Raw genomic sequence first — 14637 nt, 5'->3', positions numbered from 1 at the left:
CAGAAAAAAGAAACTGAGGTCACGCAGTGCACTCGGCTTCATATATATATTATACATGACTTAACATCCTGAGTCATGGGCACCAATTACACTGAGCTGAGCCGATGAAACACAATTCACTGCTGTGATGACTGAAAAGGTATTAAGTACTCAAGTTAGGAATTTATGGGAGCAAGTGATCCATTTGAAAAATTGATAATTCAGATTAACTCTAGAAAGTACAAATATGAAGAACAATAAAAGATGGGGTCTTACCTGACAAGATTCAACATCATAGTCTCAATACTAGCTTGACCCAGATGCTCAGAGCTGCCGTCCGTGTGGTTATCAAGGAGGTTCTTCATTATTGCTATTGTTTGCTCAACAAACTGTGTATTGATCTCATTCAGCAACACCTGTGAATAAAGCACATCTTTCCATTAGCTGCAGCAGTCCTAGTTTGTGCAGGTTTTGGATGGGATGTAATGGGCATAGAATGTGGGTATTCTAAAGAATTAATTTATTTGGCAAAAAAGTGATCCAACACACACACAAGGATTCAGTTAAACTAAAGGAACAAGTAAGCAGTACTTTACATGAACCAGTTGCACAATTATAATGTTCACTGTATTTTAAGGTCAAAATGTACTTTTACATTTCCTTCACAGTTCAACTTCTGCTGTTAGTATGTGCGCTGTTTAAGTCTAACATTAAAGGAGGTATGCTACATTTTGTTCATTCTTGAGACGTGAGTCAACTTCTTTACTCTAGAGTAAACCATGATTATTTCAGTTTTATCATTTACAACCTGGAAAATACAAGTGACACAGGATCTTAATGCCCAGCACACTAGAACTGTGAGTTACCTCAGCAGCAAAATTCAACATACGAACATTCCTGAAAGCTGACTCTAAGAAACCAGTGGAGAATGGGTTGTGCCAAATGTAAGCGTAATGTCTCTTTGTCCACTTTATGGGAAACTACAAATGGAATGCCTATTCCAAATTGACTGAGCTAGACCAGTAACTTATCCAGCATGGATTCACATGCTCATTTATATTCCCTGACAAGATGGAAATCCTTGGTAAAAGAAAAACAGTTTCTTTATCTTACAAAACTGTATTTCTCCCATAAATCAATCACTGTCCTCTGGTTTATATTGCCCCCAGCCAATGACAGTCCCCTCCCTAAGCCATCTCCCTGGCAGCCATCTTCAGATTTGGTAAGCACGTAAAGTTTCAGTAGGACCAAGAAGAGATGCAGAGGGCAAGGAGGGAGGGTTCGTATTTGAACCCGTGCCAGACCCATGCTGAAGAACAATAGTTACAGTTAAGTAACCATTTCCTTCTCCAGCATGGGGTCTGGCTGACATGGATTCACATGCTCATTAACGAATACACACAAGTACAACATTACACAAGCACGGGAGGTGGCAAGACTCAACAGAAGCAATTCACTGTTGCCTCTGGTACAGACTCGCCTCAAGCGATATGGTTGCGGAGAACTGCTTTCCCGACTCTGGACTTGTCCTTGGAATCCCTGACGGCGCAGTAGAACATTGTGAAGGTGTGCGTGGACCTCCACATAGCAGCCCTGCAGATGTCCAGCAGTGGCAAATCAGCCAGGAACGCCATTGTTACAGCAATCGCTCTAGTTGAATGGGCTCTCGGACAGCCGGGCAGCGGTCGGTTCACCAACCAATGACAGTGCATAATGCAGCGGGAGAGCCACCTTTAGATAGAAGCCTTGGACAAAGCCTTCCCATGGTTCATAGGACAAAAGTTCACTAACAGCTGAAGTCTTGAGAACTTCAGGGCATGAGCAACGTCCAGCAAGTGCAAAGCCCTCTCAGCCAGAGACAAAGGTTTCGGGAAAAAAACAGGTAACATCAAAGGCTCTTTGAGGTAGAATTCCAACGGAACCTTCGGAATGAAAGAGGGGTGCACCTGCAGCACCACCCTAAATTCGTGGAAAGTCAGGTATGGCTGTATGCAGGACAGGGCGTGCATCTCTGGCCTGTTGTACATCGGCCAAACAACCAGACCCCTCAAAGAAAGGTGGACGGAGCACAAATCTACAATCCGATGTAAAAATACCAAATCTCCATTGGTAAGACATTTTCTTGATAACAACCACTCTATAGCTCAACTCAAATTTCAAATTCTTGAAGTGGTGAAACGTCCCCACAGGGGAGGAGATTATCAGTCGATCCTATCAAGACGCGAGAAATATTGGATACATTTCCTGGAAACATTGGACCCTAAAGGGCTTAATGAAGAATTTTCACTAAGATGTTACATCTGAGTCAGATGATCACCATATGGTATCCCACATGTGGCCTACATGTAGTGTTCTGAGATGGAATCCCTTATGAACATTATCTCATTATCTCTATACATTTCCAATTGTTCACATTTACAAAACAATTCTTTTTCATTCCCTTTCCCTGTATCACAAATATTGATCCTAAAGAACAAAGCATCTCCACATGTTTAGGTGATTAGCCAGTGTGTTACCTTGAGCAATTGCTCACACCATTGTTTTGTACGGTACATTCAGTGTTAATTGGAACTACTGATACTTTTTCCTTAAATCATAATTCATGAGTGGCCAGTTGACTGCGGTCACCTCCATCTGTATATAATTGATGTTGCTTTGATGAAGAACATAATTATCAATGCAGTGACTTGTTCATCTCTTTACATGAATGGTACCGGCACACATGATTAATCGGTATAACAACGGCGAGTTCGTCGTTAGGTGACACTTGGTGCGCTTCACAATTAAATATTCTTTGTAATTAACGATTATGTGATAATTGGTCTTCAAGAAGGAGCACCCGCTTCACACCTACTTAGAACACTTATTTAAGTTTCACACTACTGTTTACTGAAGATTGCCCGTCACAAGATGGACCTCGGACTTGAACATCCAGTTTTGTTTAGTCCGCTTTTTATCTTCATCACTCCCTTAGTCTTACGTGCTCATTAGCGTATCACGATCATCATCACGTGATTCGCTGACTTGAATTTCTATGGTAACCACTACGCTTCCCTGAGCGTAACCTGTTTTGGATACGACGAACGCCGTTTGGAGACAGGTAATTTTTCCGTTCTCACGGAGCATCCAGAATCACTTTTTGAGCGAATTTGCCAATGACGTTATGTGTCCACTTGTCCACAGATAACCCACACGGGCCACTGTATGGAACAACGCTCCATTCTATATTTAGCTACTAACGCTTCCTGCGACCAATGTTGAAGCGACAAGCATGTTTTATGCTATTACCCTTTACCAGTCTCCTTCAGTCCACACCAGGTAATGAATGTAAACACTCATGTTGTGTGCTTTATCTAAACATTTAGTTTCTACGAAAATGTAATACACATTTATATCACATTTTCACTAGGGAGCGCATGCCGCTTTTCACTGAAATGAAAATATAGAAGCTCCACATATTGACGTCCCATAGATCTGCGGTCACTCATACTTCCCTGCATTTGAATGCCCGTTGGGACATTTGCATGAGTAAGTCTCTATTTTCACTACTTTGGTCAAACAAGTTCTAGAAAGTCTATTCCTCATCACCCTTAGTTCAACAGGATTTTCCACCTAATTAGTGTTCTATTGAATTGGTGCTCACCGGGTCCTCCTCCTCCATAACAGTGGCTAGTAGAAATATGTGATTTAGGAACTATGCATTGAATGTATAGTTCGGTAGAGAATTATCACTTGACCAATTCTTTAAAGCATTGCTTTTTAATTAGCGGCACTGGTTTTATTTCTCTTCTAACATGTATTATGTGATGCTCGTTATACAGAATTATGGAAAATATCCATTTCTCCTTTTTTTTAAAAAAAAAAACCCTTTTCTTTTCTCCACTTTCTGTTGAACAGTTCATTTGTGTCAGAGTGCTAATAGGCTCAAGAAGAAGAGGATTTCACCTCGAAACGCGTCAGCCAAGCACAGTCTTATCTATGGATACTTTCCTTTGCTATGTTTTGCATTTTTGATGCCTATTGACCGACAGTCAATAATGACTATTGTACATTGTTCTTGTCAAAATTAAATTTCTCTACCTTCTTCATATTGAGATTTCTTTTGATTATTATTGATCATACTGCATATGCAAAATTGTACGTAATTTATTGAATGTCTTTGTTGACAATATTATACAGTGTGCAGGGGAGAGGAGGGCTCCCAATCTAATCTGGATCCTCTTACTTCCTCTTCTTTCAGCAATTCTGGTTTTGTGCCAAGACCATTTTTTCTCCCCTGCACCTCAAGTTTCAAAAACACATTACCTATTAAGTGTCAAGCAGTTACGTACCCTGAACCATTAGTGTGCACTGTCAATGACAAATACTCAGTGTATCTCACCCCCCCTTCTGGCAGAAGTGATGGCCACAAGGAAAGCCGTTTCCACGAGTGGAACGATAGGGGCCTGATGCATAGGCTCGAAGGGGGGCACCCCATGAGCCTCGTCAGAAATACGCTGAGTCCCCACGCCGGAAATATCGAAAAAGTCCTTTGGGAACTCCTTGATGAGCCAATGAGATCAAAGTGAAGACCTTCCTGGAGACCTGGTGTAGCGGGAGATAGCCGCTAGATGTACTTTGATCAAGGCGTGCACCAGTCCAGCCTTGGCCAAGGATATCAAGTATGGAAGAATCTGTGGGGCCGTGTCCCTCAGAGGAGTAATCTTCTGCAACCGGCAAAACGTAGCGAACGCTTCTACTTGTGACCATACCACTTCAGAGTCGACGAAGCGCTGGCCTCGATGAGGACCTCCCTGCAGTTCGGCAGCAACTCATATCCTCCAAACTCTAGGGGTGCAGGAGCCAAGCCCTCAGGTTGAGCGATCCTGGGTCGTGATGTAGGATTGCGCCTCCTTCTCTGGTGAGAAGATCCGGGACCGCTGGTAACTTGATCGGCGGCGACAACGACAGGCTGAGAAGGTCCGGGTACCAAATCTGCCTTGGCCACGACAGGGCAATGAGTATCATCCTTCACTGACACTGCCTGAGTGTGTTGATGACTCGTAGCAGGAGAAGCAACGGAGGAAACTCGTACAGAAACATCCATTCCCACAGGAAGGACAAAGGCATCCCCCAGACTCCTTGGCTGATGGAATCTGCTGGCGAACTTTTGGCCTTCGGACCATTTCGACCTGGGGCCTGCCCACTTGGCAAAGATGTGGCCCACTTGGTCCTGCTGAAATTCCCACTTAAGGCAGGATGGCAACTCCCTGCTGAGGGAGTCCGCAATGGTGTTCTTGACTCCCGCTAGAAGCAGAACCAGGAACATTTCTTGTCAGACAGCCCAGCACCACAATTCCTGTGCTTCCTTGGAGAGGGCCGGGGAGTGAGCGCCCCTTTGTTTCCTGTTGTAGAACATCGTGCTGGTGTTGTCCGTGAAGATCCTCACCAAATTGCCCTTCAGGGTCTGAAGGAATGGCTTGAGGGCCCAGAATACTGCCTGCAGCTCTCCAGGATGTTGATATGGTGATCCTTCTCCTCCAGCAGCTATAGGTTTCTGGCGTGAAGACGTCGGGTGTGGGCTCCCCAGCCTCCCAGCCTTCCAGGGAAGCATCCGTCGTGACGGTCTCCTTGAATGGAGCATTCTGAAACCCTGTGGCATGGGCCATGTTGGAGCGGCCGCCCCACCACCTTATCGCTCGAATGGAACTCGTCGCCCAGAGTGATCTTGTCTGTGAAATTTTCAGACACCTGAATCCAGCGAGCGTCCAGGAACTCCTGAAGAGGTAGCAACTGTAACCTGCAGAGCAGAATGAGGTAGATGCAGGACATCAGGCTGAGCAACGACTTGATGGTCTGCACTGTGGCTGTCCTCATCGTCAACAGCTTCTGCACCTTCACCTGAATGGCCGCTACCGTCTCTTCCGGGGGCGATGCTAGGCAGGACACTGTATCAAGCCTGGCTCCAACGAACAGCACGTTCTGCAATGGTGTCAAGCAGGACTTTGGATAATTGATGGAGAATCCAAGATCCGTTAGCAGCTTGACAGTCGCCTCCGTGTCCGAGGGCCAACTCCTGCGAGCCAGTCGTCGAGGTACAGGTATATGTAAATCCCCCGTAGACACAGATGGGCTGCCGCCAGTGGCAGGCACTTCGCGAACACTTTGGGGGCCGAAGGGTAGGGCCTTGAACTGGTAGTGCTGTCCCTGCACTACGAAGCGTAGAAACTTGCAGTGTTTCCTCTAAATGGGGACGTGGAAGTAAGCGTCCTCCAGGTCCATCGACATCAAGAAATCCCCTCTTTCCAGTTGGCTGAGCACGTGAAGCAACAGGACCATCCTGAATTTGTGAGACTTAAGGTACTTGTTTAGATGTTGCAGATCTAGAATGGGCCTCCAGCCCCCCACCCACATCTTCTTTCTTATCAAGAAGTATCTGGAGTAGACCCGGAGTCGCTGGGGAACCAGCTCTATCGACCCTTTTTGCACTACGGCCAGTACTTCCTCCAAGAGCTGAGGGACGTGATGCTCCTGACGGGCCACCAGAGGAATTTGCGGACACCTGTGCTGAAATTCCACGGTATGTCCTTGGGTGAAAGCGTCCAGCACCCATCTGTCGGTGGTGATCTTTTCCCACTTGCTGATGAACCTTGTCAGCCGGCCTCCCACTGGGGTGAACAGGCGAGCTTCGGACAGCATGGCCCATTCAGGCTTGGGGCAGTGTCCTGCCTTGCTGGCGATGACGTTGACCACCTCCTCCGTAGGCCTGGGAATGGGCTCTGAGGGTTTCCTGAGTCGTGGGATCTGGCGGTACAAGGAGGAGAAACCTTTCGACGACCTGCCCGACTTTCCTCTGGAAGAACGAAAGGAAGAGCAGTGCTGTTGGAGTGTCTCCAGGGTATGGGCCATCTCCATATCCGCCTTGACAGCCTTTAGGGACTCATCAAAAGACTTTCAGCACCTTCATTTGGACCTCCTGACGGAAATGTGTGGCCTTTATCCAGCCTTGACGACAAAGGCAGACACTGTTCCCCATCTGGCAGAACCCTTTGTCAGCAACATCCAGTGCCACGGTGATCAGATAATGGCGTGATCCGATGCCATATCCCCTTCCTGGAAGAGGACAATTGCCTCCATCCTCTTGTCGTCAAGGAGGAACTCTAGAATAGGCCCCAGCTTGTACCAAAGCTCCCTGTCGTACCTGGCTAGGATTGCCAGTGCATTAGCTGCCTTGATGGTGGATGCTGTGGTGTAGATTACCTTCCTCCCCATGGCATCCAAATTCTTACTCTCGCTGTCCGGAGGGACGGAAGAAGACTAGGACGAGTTAGATGACTGCTTCCTCGCTGTCGTTGAAACCACCGAATCCGGCGATGGTTGCGACCCCAGGCACTTGGGTGCGGATTCCGGTACCCGCTATTTCTTTTCCAGCCGATCTCACTTGGCTGGAGCCGTGCAAGAGTTCTTCAAGAGGGCCCTCCTCCCACATGTCATCCAGGAAGGGCACAGCCATAATTGTCTTCCTCTTGACCTCGCGCCTTAAACGGGCACGAACTGGGACAGCTTGGAGGCTTTGGTGATCACAGAATGGAACAATCCCACCTCGTCCGGTGGGGACGCCCTCTACTGCGGGGACCTTGTAGAGGAGGTCCCAAATAAAGCCTGCACTCCAGTCGCCCATTATGAAGTACCAGGGACGTTCACACCAAAATATGTGACATATGACGAGCAGATAAACCAGCAGAGAGCCGCAGTAGGGCTCTACCCAGTACTTATTGGAAGAGCAACGCCTATTGAAGCACCAATACCCAGACAACCATGGACACTAAGGTATCCATTAAGAAAACCCTACCAGCAAATGAGACGAAACGAAGGGTGCCTAAGTACTGTCCCGGAAGAAACCAAAAAAGTCTTAATGGAGGACGAATGGTGACGTCACGGGGACCCGAACAGACTCACAGATAGAAGAAATTACGACCCGAGAATGACACTAAGACGAAGCGCCATGAATAAAGATATCGTGAACCTAAAGTGGAAGAACGATGTTGAAATGCAAAGAAGTTCAAACTGTAAGCAAGATGAAGATATTCAACCAGTTTACACCAGTAAATATGCTTGGAACCGCAAGAAAGCTAAGAAAACAGTGCGGCTTGCTATGCTAAGTAGAAGAATAGTGCGGCAAGTGCCATTATACATAAACCTACCTCAAATTAAGTACTTTAGCATAAGTATATTCCACTTTGCACAAAAGCAGAAACAACCCAGGTTACTAAAGGCCAAACGCAAGAAGATTCATATTCTAGCAACACGAGGAGAGACGGCTGAATCGAAACTCGGCAGATGCGACTCATGCCAGGAGAGCCAAGGTCATACCAATAGAAGGAACGAACAGTAGCTACATATAATTGAAATTTAAGAACAGAATATCCTGTCTCTGAAAGGTCAAGGCAAGTAGGCATAGGCAGGTGGCAAGCTAAATAAAAATCAAATACACAAATTGAGAGAAACTAGACAAATTCACGGCGTGGGAAGCAAGTGACCAGCCGAGCGAGAAGCAGCATGGGTTCACACCTACGCTTGGCACCCACCCAGACAGAGATATCAGAACTTTTCCAGGCAGAAGATGCAGTTTCGAGGCCAACTACAGTGAAATAATTGAGACAGTTGCAGAAGCGATGATTGATTGCAACCTTAATTGGAGAAAGGCTGAGTAACTAAGGGGCACCCCGCAACTGGCCGACTGTTCTGCGTGCTGCTAAGTGAAGTGGAAGAATATGCATGGGGTTGGTGCCAACCCAATTACAACGGGCCAAATAATCTAGGGTCCTATAGTTATTAGAACCAATGAGACATCATACTTTTAGTGACGTTTTCAGTAGTACATTTTGAAGGTAGGGCTTAGATGCCCACCTGACTGTGTTCACCCAATCCCCTCACTCCGTTACCATAAACAGATATAGTACCTATATTAAAGTTACCTTTTCCTAACCAATAGAATTGCATGTTAACTTTTGAGTGTTAGACGTCAATTATGATGAGTTTGGAGTATAAATGTTACAACTTGTATGAAGTTTGTTGGAGTTGAAGCGAGAAGGACGATCGCATCACTGCTGATTTCCAGGACTCCCTGTTTTTTGTACTTGTCATTAAACAGACTCCCTTTGCCAAACCATTGAGTTGTCCTTATTAACTGGTGTTGGAGTAGTAAATCTGCACCCCCATCCATCTCAAGGGTGCAGCTATCTTGTCTTAAAGTACTTCGGAGCAAACCTCGGCTCTATGGGCTGGCCGGGGGTCTCCAGAGTACAACCTGATTCCCATTCTGACGAAATAGTCTGTCATCGTGGCCGTATCCCTACCCGTGTCTGGGTGTGCTGGGGGAGATCGGACCAGACGAGTGTGTGGAGGGTGAAAAGTGGGCGTCGGATAGCACTTTCTTTTCTTCGTAGGCGGATGATCGGGAGTCTGGGGGACCATTGGAACAGGACCTTGGGGTATCCTCTTCTGGATCTCCGACACCAAGGTGAGGAGGGTTGATAGGATGTCCAGAGAGACTTCCCTCGGCAGAACTGGTGTGATCAGAACACTGAGTCCTGCGTCTTTGTCGCTGGTGCCCTTGTTGTTGCAGGGACTCCATATCCTCGTCCTCCGTGGATGAACTTTCCATGGTTTGAGCCCCGTCCTGGGACTGATCCAGGGCCTCCTTGCCCCCCCCCTTTTTTCCACCCTTCAGGGCTAGAACTGGGTTCTGTGGGGGGGTCCTCTTCTCCAGAGTGCTGGCAAATCTTGTCAAAGGGGGGAGGGATAACTTCAGCACTGTGGGGGTTACCCTCTCAGGATCTGCCCCTTTAGCTTTCAAGAGAGCAGCCGCCACTAGCTCTTTCTTCAAAGACTTTTCCTGTGCCTCCTGGGCTTTCTTGGGCAGCTAAGCATCCTTCGCCTCCATCCCCGGCTTCTCCTGCAGCATACCCGGGTTGGGTGACTTCCTCTTTGAGGAGCTAGATTGGCAGCTGGCAATGGAGGCGGTGGGTGATGTCGATTGCACCCTGCCTGCCGTGGGACCCGCTTCCATGGCGACCCCATAGGACCCGGACTTTGCAGTGTTTGGCCTTAATCTTGGGCCCCCAGGGATGAGGCGCACTCACAGGACTTTAAAGCCCGCTCATCGGACCGACCGGCCTTGGGTGAGGCATGTCCCTACTCGGGGCATGGGACAGAGGCCTTGGCATTCAGCCACGCTGCCAGTCTATTTTGCCTGTCCTTTGTCATCTTCTTGGAGAAGCCGCAGCAAATCTCCAAATCCTCTTCTTTGTGATCCGGACGCAGGCAGTAGTGCCATTGTAGGTGCTTCTCCTCCACAAACACGTTCCGGAGCACGCACTGTGTGCAGGGCTTGGAGAGTAATCTTCCGTCTTTTTTCACCTCCGTCATGGTGGGAGGACGAGAAGTAGGCCCGATGACCTTCTAGAAACTTCGACGATCTTCGCCCTTGAGGGGCGGTGAACTTCACCGAGAACAGATCCCTGCTGTCAGCATATGGAGAGAAGAGCACAGAACAAGTTACTTTCTTACCTGCCAACGTTCTTTCGATGGGATGTTCCTCCGACGTATTCCACATCTTTGACAGTGATTACCACAGCTGTGCTGCTTCGGAAATCCTTTTCGGCGCAGGCTTCCTGGGTCCATACACTCCCTCGAGGACCTCCTCTGACAGCACCGGATGTTATATATAGGACGCACAACTCCTGTAGCCTCAGTTGTAGTTTTTTCCCCCAGAACTTGTGGCACCAATCTCTTGCCAGTATTACTACAGAAAGCCTTGCAGAAAAGGAAGCTGCAATCGCATAAGAAATTCTGTAGAGGGGCAGGTAGGGAAGGTACGATTTGTAAAATGTCAGAGGAACATTCCATCGAAAGAACGTTACCAGATAAGAAAGTAACTTGTTCTTCGAGGGGATTGTGTCCTCTGACGTATTCCACATCTTTGACAGACTCCCAAAGCAGTACCAACGTAAGGAGGTGGGAAAAGAATTTTGAGTTTTAGAATGCCCAATCAAATTGCAGAATATAGGACGGCCTTACCAAAGGCCAAATCTTGCCCATTGACAGAGTCCAGGGAATAGTGTCTCACAAAAGTATGGACAGAGGCCCATGTGGCTGCTTAGCAAATATTGCGAATCGGAACACCCCTCTCCAGTGCTTTGGAAGCAGCCATACCCCTAGTAGAATGAGCCTGTAAGCCTACTGGAGGGTCCTTTCCCGCCAAACGATAACACTCAGAGATCATCAAAATGATCCAGCTCGACAAGGTCTGCTTGGGAACAGCCTGACCTAAACGCCTTCCAGCATAACCAATAAAGAGCTGATCGTCCACTCTGACCCGGGAAATCCGTGAGAGATAGAAACTCAAAGCTCTCCTAGGGTCCAACCTATGGAGCCTCTCCTCTTCCTTACCAAGATGTGGAGGAGGATAGAATGCCAGATGGAATTCGGAGACAACCTTCGGAAGAAAGGAAGGCCGTACCCTAAGGACAACCCTGTCCTTATGGAACACAGTGAAGGGTGGTTTGGCGGAAAGTGCCTTCAACTCACTCACTCTGTGGGCGGAAGTAACTGCAACTAAAAATAGAGTTTTAAAGGACAATAGTCTCAATGGACAAGAATGTAAGGGCTCAAACGGAGCTCCCATTAGGAACTTTAAAACCAAATTAAAATCCCATCCCGGCACCTGGAAAGGCGATGGTGGAAACACACGAGTTAGCCCTTTTAAAAACTGAGATATCAAAGGGATTTTAAAATAAGAACATTTCTCAGACAAGCGCTTAAATATGGACAGCGCCGCCAGGTAACCCTTAATGGTACCCACATGCAGGCCCTTGTGGGCTAAGGGATGCAAAAAAGAAAACCAAAGGAATGGAACATTGGAAAGGATCCACATTCTGAACCCTGTACCTGTCACAGAACTTCCTCCAACGGCAAAGGGATTTCGTTGCGGGCCTTCTGGCCGAAAAGCAACACCTCCATCACGTCTTCAGTGAGGTCCCAATCCTTATATCTCAGCCTTTCAGATACCAAGCATGAAGGTGGAGAGACTTGACCTATGGATGGAGAACTCGACCCCCTTCCCTTGAAAGCAGATCATCTCCGTAGGGAAGACGACATGGAGGGCAGATGGACATGTCTAGAAGGTCCGGGTATCACGCTCTCCTGGCCCATGTCAGAGCAATGAGGATCATCTGGGAACTGAAATTCTGCAACCTCAGCAGCACCCGCGGAATGACGGGGACTGGAGGGAACGTGTACAGCAGTGGGAAGGACCACTCCACTACGAATGCGTCCCCTAACGCTCCTCTTGGAGGAAATTCCCACAATCAGAATCTCTCGCACTTCCGGTTGACACTGGTGGCGAAGAGTTCCACTTGTGGGGTTCCCCAAAGGGCGAAGATCTCCAACAGAACTTCCTGAGCTAGCTCCCACCCGTGAAAGACCGTGCTCTGCCTGCTCAGAGCGTCCGCCGCCACGTTTTTGTCTTCGGCCAGATGAACTGCTGAGATCGAAATTTCCTGCCAGATGGCCCAGAACCAGAGCTGCATCGCCTACCTGCACAGTGGGAGAGACCCTGCCCCCCCCTTTTTGTTGAGGTAGTGCATGGCCACTGTATAGTCCGTCATAATCAGGTCATTCTTTCCCCGCAGAGACGGCAGAAAAGCCTTCAGGGCTAGCCTGACAGCCCACCGCTCTAACAGATTGTGGAGTTTGGACTCCGACGGAGACCAACGACCGCTGGCCGTCAGCTCGTTGGCATGAGCTCCCCAACCCGTGAGGCATGCGTCCGTCACGATTGTCACCTCCGGCCATGGTTGCCAAAACAGAGCCCCTCTGAACAGATTTCCTTCGACGGCCCACCACAGAAGGTCCTGGGTGACTCAGGGCGGAATCTGAACGGGATCCGAACATCCTGCCGGAGAACTGTGACCACTGCATTTTGAGTGCCCAATGCAGGGATCTCATCCGCAGCCTGGCCTCTAGCACCAGTAAAATGCAGGATGCCATGAGACCGAGCAATCTCAAGAACTCGAACGCCAGGAGACTCTGGGCACGTTGAAATGTGTCCACATCTGCAGAATGTGATGAGCCCTCACCTGGGAAGGCGAACACTGCCCCAGGGATGTGTCTAGCACTGCTCCGATGTACTGGAGCCGCTGGGTAGGTGTCAAGTGGTACTTCTTGAAGTTGAGGGAGAAGCCCAGCTTGTGAAGGTAGTGGCAGGTGACGTACAGATGATCCAGGACTTGCTCGGGAGAGCATGCCCCGATCAACCAATCGGCCAGGTAGGGGTAGACATGAATCCTCCCCTTTCCTGAGATGCGCTGCCACCACCACCATCAGCTTGGTGAAAACCCTCGGGGCAGAGGTCAATCCGAACGGCAGGACCCAAAACTGAAAATGTGAGTCGCCAACCGCGAACCTCAGGAACGTCCTGTGCTTGGGATGAATCGTCACATGAAAGTAAGCATCCTTGAGGTCGAGAGACGCCAACCAATCCTGTTGAAAGGCCTGGAGGACATGAGAAAGAGTAACCATCTTGAATTTGTCCTTCCTGAGGAGCTTGTTCAAACCACGCAAGTCCATGATGGGTCTCAATCCTCCGTCCTTTTTCGGGATAAAAAAATATGTGGAATACCATCCCTTGTTCCTCTCCACTACAGGTACCAGTTCTATGGCACCTTTCTCCAGCAGGGATATGATTTCCTGCGCAAGGAGTGGATCTGGATGCTTCAAAGAGAGCTTCCCCAGTGGATTGCCGTGATGTCTCTGCCCGAAAAGAAGACAGTAGCCGTGGGCTATGGTCTCCAGAGCCCACACATCTGAAGTAATGGCACGCCATTCTACAAGATGCTGCGCCAGTCTTCCCCCAACCGGCGAACCATGGGAAACGGTCTCATGACTGAGCTGAAGTGGCTGCGGCAGTGCCGGAGGGCAAAGAGGCAACTGCCGAGCTACTTTGGCACCTCGAGTACCTTGTTTTCCACCTCTGGTACTCCTACGTTGGCCCCTTTAACTGGCAGCTCCCCTCGATCTACCAAATGAAGAGTAGTATCGAAAGGAACCACCCCTCCGTTGCTGTCCCCTAGGACGAAAAGGCTGAGGTTGACGTACTGCAGCGCTCAAGGACTTTGCTGTAGCTTTGGAGGTCTGCAACCTCTCAAGGCTCTCGACAGCCTTGCTGCCAAAAAGATGGACACCATCAAAGGGCATGTTGAGAAGCCGGGACTGTACATCAGGAGCAAACCCCGACTTCCGCAACCACGCAAACCTGCGCATCACGACGCTCGCCGCCATGGACCGGTTGACACAGTCTGCCACGTCCAGACCCGACTGAACGGTTTCACACATGGCCTCCTTGCCATCCTGAACGAGAGCAAGAAAACCATCCCGTTCCTCCCCTTTGGGGATATGTTCAGCCGCCAATGACACACAATTCCACAGAGTGTGCATGAATCTTACAAGGGCACAAACGGAGTTGGCGGTCTTTAAAGCCATACCCCACAGAAGAAAATACCTTCTTCGCCCAACCATCAAAGCATTTTTCATCCCTATCAGGAGGGATTGTAGGGTACGCAGCCTGCTTTGCTGGAGCCGTAGCCGCCTGCACCACCAAACTCTCCGGAGTAGGGT

General features: G+C 48.7%; 1 protein-coding gene across 9 annotated transcripts in view; it reads right to left on the bottom strand.

Moving 5' to 3' along the window:
• The window catches only part of NF1 (neurofibromin 1), a 3279657-nt gene that overhangs the window by 1883866 nt on the left and 1381154 nt on the right, over nucleotides 1-14637 (bottom strand). For all 9 annotated transcript variants that reach the window (XM_069614617.1, XM_069614618.1, XM_069614621.1 and 6 more), the window contains exon 21: nucleotides 256-395. In XM_069614617.1, the coding sequence (XP_069470718.1) occupies nucleotides 256-395 (140 nt within the window). The remainder of the gene's footprint in view (nucleotides 1-255; nucleotides 396-14637) is intronic.

Source organism: Ambystoma mexicanum, chromosome 9 (genome assembly GCF_040938575.1).
Source record: "Ambystoma mexicanum isolate Mex_15411 chromosome 9, UKY_AmexF1_1, whole genome shotgun sequence".
Taxonomy (NCBI): domain Eukaryota; kingdom Metazoa; phylum Chordata; class Amphibia; order Caudata; family Ambystomatidae; genus Ambystoma; species Ambystoma mexicanum.
The sequence above is the reverse complement of the archived record's forward strand: the minus strand, read 5'-3'. Positions and strand labels throughout refer to the sequence as shown.